At 38.8% G+C, this 8,219-nt stretch overlaps 1 protein-coding gene across 2 annotated transcripts; it reads right to left on the bottom strand.

Annotated features, from left to right (window-relative positions):
• Positions 1 to 2,051: 2,051 nt before the first annotated feature.
• Positions 2,052 to 7,656, bottom strand: NHLRC3 (NHL repeat containing 3; the record flags this gene model as incomplete). Of its 2 annotated transcripts, XM_079721997.1 has the most annotated exons (7): positions 2,052 to 2,304; positions 2,898 to 3,010; positions 3,323 to 3,414; positions 4,180 to 4,380; positions 6,746 to 6,893; positions 7,205 to 7,363; positions 7,579 to 7,656. In XM_079721997.1, 7 exons carry the CDS (start codon positions 7,654 to 7,656, stop codon positions 2,052 to 2,054), a joined length of 1,044 nt encoding a protein of 347 aa, XP_079578123.1. The 2 variants fall into 2 exon arrangements, with proteins under 2 accessions (XP_079578123.1, XP_079578124.1); XM_079721998.1 differs by lacking the exon at positions 4,180 to 4,380.
• Positions 7,657 to 8,219: the final 563 nt, after the last annotated feature.

Raw genomic sequence — 8,219 nt, forward strand, 5'->3', positions numbered from 1 at the left:
ACTGTGAATGAAGAGGATATACTCTCAACCTGTGATTTCACGACTGCTGAAATCCTTCAATGGAATAAGAAATTACAGACTGCTTTTATAACAATAAAATCAAGCTTTAATTGGAAAATCAGACAATATTGCATTCTTTCCAAAACTTTTATTTTTATTTTTTAATAGAAAATACAACACATTTCTCATTCAATTAATTTAACCAATTAATCCAAAGGAAAAAAGTGAGATACCATGATTACAAGTATGCTAATAAAATAAACACTTTTAGCAGGACACATGGAAACAATACTTTCAGCAAGTTTTATAAAAATCTGGTATAAAACAAAGTTAAATACAACATTTTTGAAATGACAAAATCTAACCTATATTCTTTCAAAGAGACATTTATTTGCACTTCTTGTCCTGGCTTGGAAACAAAACAAGTAAAACCTTAAATTATTTCCTTTCATCCAAGTCGATTTGGCTAAACTGCATAAAATTTGTGAGGATACGTTTTGAAAAAAAGCAATAAATGCAAAATTAAGGCAAAACTGATAGCTGGTATCAGGTAAATAGCACATTTAGTAGGACCCTTGCTAATAAGATGACTTCAATGTACTTGGAGCTACAGATTTCAAAGGGCACATTTGTACCTATTGCACATGTGATCCTCACAGCCTTCCTGAAGGAGGAAAGGCAATGATGTTCCCATTTCACTGAAGAGAAAACTAAGGCAGCTCACTTAGATCACACAGCTTGACCAGTGGCACAAACACACAGCAATGGCCTTGGAACACAGGAGAGAGTTTCCTGTTGGTAGATCTACCTTCCTAACTGCATCAGGATATGACAAAAGTGTAAGTTCCTTGAGGTCTGGAAAACAGACTCCAGTCGTAGCAGGTAATGAAGACAGTCAGCTCAAGATCTCTCACTTACCGTACAATTTACAGTAAAACACTGAGATAAAGACGGAGGCTGATACGAGAAAAGGCAAAGAATGATTTGAAAGATTGTAATACGGCAAGGTTCCTTCCAAACCTAGAATGAACTAGAACAAACTGAACAAATGGTCTCAATTGGGAGGCCAATATTCAAAGGGGTAAAAAAGAGACATAGACATAGAAAGGCAGGACATTCTTCATCTTAATAGCTCCAAGTGTTTGGCACACATTCTCCCATAAATAATTCTAAAACTTCCTTGAGGTAGACAAATGTTAGAAATGGACAGAGTTCATGGAAAAAAGAGACAGATGGATGGAAGGAAGGAAGGAAGGAAGGGAGGGAGGGAGGCAGGGGGCGGCTCTGAGGGGAACTACTTTTAACGCTACCTTTAAAAACCGTTCCAGTTATTTGTAAAAACCCCTTTCGGTAAAGTCCTTGATGCTAGCCATTTTATTCCTACACTTAAAGGATGAAACTACGTACCCTACAGCTAAAGGACCAAAGCCAAGTTGGGCCTGTAAAACAAAGTCTACCAAGGTTCACAGCAAGCGAGCACTTTTCTTAACATCTGTACCTGGAGGTCGTTCTCTCCTCCTGTTTTTCAAGTCAGAGCTCAACCGGACTCCCCTGCAAAGTCTCCAGGATTCAGACATAACACTGCTCCTTCTGCAAGTCCTACTTCCCTGGTGCGTTGCTGCTGCCGTGTTTTGTGGACTGTAAGCTACTCAGAGGCACACAGACAACCCTGCCTCCTCATTCCTGAATCTTCAGGACCTGGCACTCTGTGGGTTCTCGTTAATCAAGACCCCATCTGACCCCATCCCTCAAGCAGTTCATTTTTTACTAAGTGAATAAAGTGAAGGTTTGTGTCGTTTATGTGAAATTCAATAAATTATCCTGCAAACCCATTTTTATTCCTGTGTTTCCCGCCCCCCAGGGAGAATGAGTCTATAGGGCAAATTACTGGGTTATCACCTTAGTCCCGCTTTCCCATCCCATTTTTCATTAGAGTTACATTTCTTTCATTAAAGTATCCTTATGCACTCATGTGTGAAACAAAGTCACAAGAATGCCCCGAAGTTGAGAATCTGAACTTCCACTTGAAAGACCTTCAGGGAAAGAAACAGTTACGAATCGAATGAAGAGAAATAGCTATTCACAGGGACGTATTTTTGTACTTGTTTTGCTCCAATTTCTGCTACATAGATGGCTCCAGTCTTCCCACTGACGTCTAAGAGATGAGGTGAGACCTGATCCGCCAGCTGGATCGTGCTGATCACCGAACAGTCGCCAATGCTTCCTACCGGGGGTGCCGCCACGAGTAAGAGGCGGCTCAGATTCAGCTGGGCTACAATCAAGTGCTTCCCGTCTGGAGTAAATCTAAGGAGGAAGACATGTCACATAATCAACCGGGGCAAAGTTAACATAAATGTCTATTTTTTCAACATGTGTATCCCCTACAGTGCTACACAACAGTAAGGACCTGCTTGCTGAAGGGTTCTTTTAAGGGGGCTTGAAAATTGATCTGATTCTGCTTCGCAGGGAACAAGAGATTTGTGATGACAGACTTAACCAAAGATTAGCTTATGTTTTTAAAATGAACAATATTGGAATATTACACAGAGATGAAACTAATGGAGAATCGGTGTCAGGCTGGGTCTGAAACTATAGACTCAAGATTTTTATTTTCATTCTCTGTTTAAAAATAAACTGCATCTCGAGGGCAGAGGATGTAGGAAGGTCCAGCCTTTATTATCTCTGATACTTGGATCCCACAGCGTGCTGGGAGCTTAACCGCATTCACACTGCCTGGGATTTGAAATATGATTACATGTTCTCTGAAAACTCCTTTCCTTCTCCTTTTTCCCTGATAAAAATTAACAGTAAATGTTTTAAACTTTCAGCTAGCTCTTCAGAGAAACTTAACGTAAACCAAATCAAACAAGCATTTTAAAACAAAAAGAAACGATTACCTGACTGCAGAAGGTCCCTCTTCGGAGAAACAATTATTCCAAGCTCCTAGCCACTCCCCCGTGTCTTTATCAAACACCTGAATTCTTTTATTGCCTCGGTCCGCCACCCACACCTGGGAACCCAAAGAAAGGAAAAAGAAGAGGGGGAGAGAATGAATGTTTATTTTCATTAGTTTCATAAACACTCCCATTGAGGACTTAGAGGACCTCAAAGAAGAGAATATTAAAAACCCCATTTTCAGATAAGAAACTCAAATGCAGAAAAGTTAAATACTTTGTTTTAAGCAGAGCTTACAATAAGCGAGAGAGCCACGTATGGCCATCCGTCTTAACCCGAAGCCTATATATCCCATGTGCCCATATATCCATGCTGTCTGCACCACCCCCATATATTCAGACCGTCCACAGCGATGCTGTATATTTACCCGACTATCAGAATCCACTGTAACACTGTGAGGAATGCTGAACTTAGCAGGCCCGGTCCCATTTTCTCCATGTAGCCAAAGGATCATGAAATCTATAAATGGTACACATATATGGTCAGAACAACATACAGAATACCTTATGCATTTACATGTTATATTTTATGTCATAAGTTACAAACCGTTCAGTTATACCCCCAGCTGATTATGTTTTCCTGGCTTTCTGTTTATACATCCATTTGACTAATTTGTATGCTTAAAAAAATTCTTTCCCTGTTTCAAGCAATTAATCTGCTTCTTTAATGACTGTTTCCACCTGAATTTTTCATAACTCAAAACCACTGTTCAGGGTTCATGTCAAGCTCGTCCTGAAACTGGTTCCCCTTATAACCAACCTGTTATTTGGTATTACCATTCCCCTGAGCTTAAAAATTATGTTTCTATAGGTCGTCTCATTTAATTCCCCTGTACTGAGTTGAAGGTGTCCCTCTCCCCAGCCCCACCAAAAAAAAAAGATATGTCCAAGTCTCAATCTCCAGAGCTGTGAATGTGACCTTAATTGTATCTGCAAAGGCCCTATTTACAATAAGTTAGGGATATTGAGATAAGGTGATTCTGGATTTAGAGCAGACCCTGAATCCAATGGCTAGTGCCCTTATAAGAGAAAGGAGAGGAGATTTGAGACAAAGAGACACACAGAGAAGAAGGAAATGTGAAGATAGAGGCAAAGGCTGAAGTTATACTGAGTATCAGACAAATTAAATCCAACTTATTAAGTAACATTCTTATATTGGATTGGCCAAAAAGTTCCTTCAGTTTTAAAGTATTGCAATAATACCATACAAAACTAAGCCACGTACCTTGGGACAATTTGATCAACCTGTTATTCAGTCCTCCATCTCCATCCACAATGTAAATATCCCCTATGTCTTCTACATATAATTCTGCAGGGTTATCAAACTGCAGGGGATTTAAACCAGTGCCTTTTTTGCCTGGGGTACCCAAAACTTGAACAAGATCACCAAAGGAATTGTATTTTTTAATAGTATGACCGTAGAGTCCTATAAAGATAGACATGCACATTTCAAAAATATAACCATTGTACAAACATTCACATTTTTCAAGTGAGCTGAGAGCAAAAATTTAACAGAATAGCAACAAAAAGTTAAAAGGCTCAGATAATTAAATGTTATACTTGACAAGCAATAGAGCTTCATTAGTTATAGCCAAATCTGTTCATGAATTAAAACCTCAGGTACTCCAAAGTAAGATTCTAAATTCAAATAAAGAAAACTGAAAAAAAAAAAAATTGGACTCCTTAAACAGAAGGCTCATGATGTAAAAGTACTGGTACACCATTTTCTTTTTTTAGTCTTATCACCTTGTATAAGGAAATTAAGAAGGATCTGGAAAATGAACAACTTATATTTGAAAACTGTTATTCCAGTCATTCATGGGCAGATCTCCAATTTCAGTGGGTGACTGAAAAAGTTCGTTATAATACAAACTTCTGTTTATTTGTTTATAAAAGTGATTTATATCTATTCTTTGTTAATTTTTTAAAGTTTTTTTTTATTGCAGTAACATTGGTTTATAACAATACTGACTTTTTAAAGCTACATTTTCTCCTAGTGGAAACAAATACAAAATTCAACCCATTAGCTTTTCTTTCCTAAGAAAGAAATAGATCTTTCCAAATCACCAGTATCTTATCTTCTCACACTGAAACTTCTTTGAGTTAAAATTATCTTACAAGCAAAAGTATAATGTGGAATATTAACAAATAGGGAAAAACTATAAAGCAGTTACCAGAAACCAACTTGAAGGCATACCAAGACCAACTAACAGGTAGGCATTCAAATGATAAATTGGAAACAATGGGCTCTCTGGAAATAAAGTGAATCAGCTTGCATTACAATCCTATCTTGACAATTGTATTTATTATTATACTTGTTTTGGAGACTTGAGCTAAAGTCTGTAGCAATAATAAGAGAACAAAACATTAAAGAAAGCAAACTACAAAGTCTCTAAGGAATTGGAAAAGAAATAGAATACCAGTAAATAATTTTTTTTAATGGCTATGATATGCAGCCATGTTTTTACTGAAGAGAATTTATTCTTCGAAATATAGGAAGGAATAGAAAAACTGTCTTCAGATCTGTGTGTGGAAAAACAACCTATAATGGAAAGAATGAAGAGATCATGTGTGTTCTTTTTATTTCTAGGAACCAATGAAGTATTTTATAAAAAAGGGTCACATGAATGGAACAAATTAAAAAGTAATGGCCTCTTCTAACAGTGAATCCCAAAAGAAAAAAAAAGTGAAAATAATCAAATTTCATAGGGTCTAACAATGAACTCAGAGATAACTTAGATTTTGGGGGGTTAACCAAAATCTTACCATCCAAAATACAGCTTTAAATAAATGGGTCATGGGGCTGAGGCTCAGAAATCTTTTGGGTTCTGAGAACAGATGTGGTAAGGGCACTTCTTACAAAAACTGAGACCTCTTTAATTCCAAAACAGTATCTGAATTAGCCAGAAGTGGGGAAACAGAAGGACCTTCAAGCCATGAACATAACTGGGACAAGTAAGACTAGAAATATTTTAAGATCTCTTTCCTTCCTGAGATCCTAAGATGATACCAGGTTATCTCTTATACCATCTTGTCTTAAGCCACAAGCACAAGCAAACAGTTATCTCTGAAAACGTATCTCACAATTTTAAGTTCAACTCTGCTTACTTTGCAGCACATTCTACTAAAAATATTCGACAGAAGAAGGTTTCAGACATGCTGAAGTCAGTGGGATTTCAGAAACATTACCAGCAGTTTGTGCAGATCTTCTAATTTGGGGAAGAAAACAGTTCTGGTTTCTCAGCATAATCTCACTCTCTCTCTCTCTTTTGTTTCACCTGGAATAATTTTTTTTCACTTTTTAAAGTATGTGGTTCCATAGCAAGAATTGAAGTCAAAGATTTTTCATTATATTGTCACATGAGATCTGTTTAAAACTATTAGGCATTTAGCCTATTATAACTTCTGTTATCAGCATAATTTCTTTCGAAAGAGAAGTGGTAAAGGAAAACGAAAAGCAAGGACTCCATTCATTAGCTTTTAGAGATCTCCATCTTATTTTGCTTCACAGAAGAAGTTCAGAATGATCTAATCTAGGAAGAGCAACTCATATTTTAAAAAGCAAAAGCCCTGTGACAACTTAAAGGAAAGATCATAATAATTATAGCCTCCTTGTTAAATGTCTTGATTCTACAGAAGTACAATATAAAGGTTTAGAAACAAGCGATTTCACGAATGATTAAAGGAATTACAATTAGATGCGGCCACTCTGATTTTAAAATGGACAAGCAAGAACATGGGCAAAGATGTGATTTCTAGCAAGATAATTTAATAGGTATTACTACACATACCACTTCCTACATCCGTGATCCAGACGGATTGTTCATGTGGTGTACTGGCTGCAAATATACCATGAGGTGTGTCAACTGTATAATTCCAGGCTCGTAGGAAATATCCATCCTCTGTGAATACTAATACCTTTGGAATGTTATCCCCTCTCTGAAGGTATACAAAAATAACTGCTTAGATAGGATCACTTTTAAGGAAGCAATCTTTATTTTGGCAGAGAGAAACAAAAATTATAGGTTAACCGAGGAATTTAGTAACGTTTAAAAAACCATCTACAAAACCTTACAATATTAATCTCTATCGCGTTCAAAACCAAAGTATTAACTGTAACTCAAAAAACTAATTCCACAATTGGCGTAATATAAACGTATACAGTTACTGAGTTCGGTGAGACAGGAAAACTGTTTTCTTTGTATTCATAACCTAAAAAAAAATTTTTTTTTAATCCCCATTTTACTTACTTGGGCTACGTAAACCAATCCGTCGAGGGAGTCAACTGCAACACCAAATGTTGCTCCAGTAAAGTATTCTGAATACTTAGGCCAATCCACATCCAGCCGGTAAAGGGCTTCCTCAGCTCTCCAGGAAATTTTAAAAGCAAAGTGAAGAGGTAACGGGAGCTGGGAAAGAAGAGAAAATAAGGAAAATGGCGATGTACCATATTACACACGTTTTAACGCTAAGAAACAGGCAACGCGTCGGCGGTTCGGCCCCCGGTGCAGGTTCTGAGATGAACTAGTAAGAGAACCAACGCCACCTCCATCCCAAGACCGTCTCCCCACAGTGCTATCCACACACCCGACAGCCATTTCCTCACTATCCAACTCACCCGAGAGGCACAAAATCGAGAATGGAAAACCAGAAACGCAAGAAAGAAGCCAGCGCCGGCTACGCAGACCCAGAATCTCGTCATGACTAGACAGGAATCCTGGCGAGGGAGAAAGATAGGCAGGCGGCTGGGGGCCGCCCGGACAGCCTCAGGTCCACGCGGTTCGTCGCTGCACTGAGCTCCTAGCTCCAATGCGCCTAGGAGAGAACCAGAAGGCAGCAAAGACCAGGGCGAAAGAAAATCAGAACCGGGGTTCCGGATTTTCAGCGCGTTCCCGCCGCCCGCTTCCCCCTGCCCCTCCCTCCTCCCCATCCCCTTGTCACATGCCCCGGGTTTACCCCGTGACCACCCTTCGGACTGTCCACGCTGTGCACCTCTCCAGTCAGCCAAAATCGGGGCGCCCGTAGATATGCCTTAACCACTCGACGTTCTTTCTTTTAAATTCAGACTTAGCAACCAATAATTAGCACAATCAAACCTTAGAATTAAGGTTTGATTAATAACTTTCAGGCTCTGGGAAAGACTTCAACTTCATCCAATTCCGAGACATCCAGGCATCCCCTATGGACACCTACATTCCCACACCAGGACCCCTCCACAGGCTCTCCGCGAAGAGTGGCTTCAGCTGGCGGCGCAGAGTTGACTTT

Source organism: Hyperoodon ampullatus (genome assembly GCF_949752795.1).
Source record: "Hyperoodon ampullatus genome assembly, chromosome: 16".
In the NCBI taxonomy this organism is placed as follows: domain Eukaryota; kingdom Metazoa; phylum Chordata; class Mammalia; order Artiodactyla; family Ziphiidae; genus Hyperoodon; species Hyperoodon ampullatus.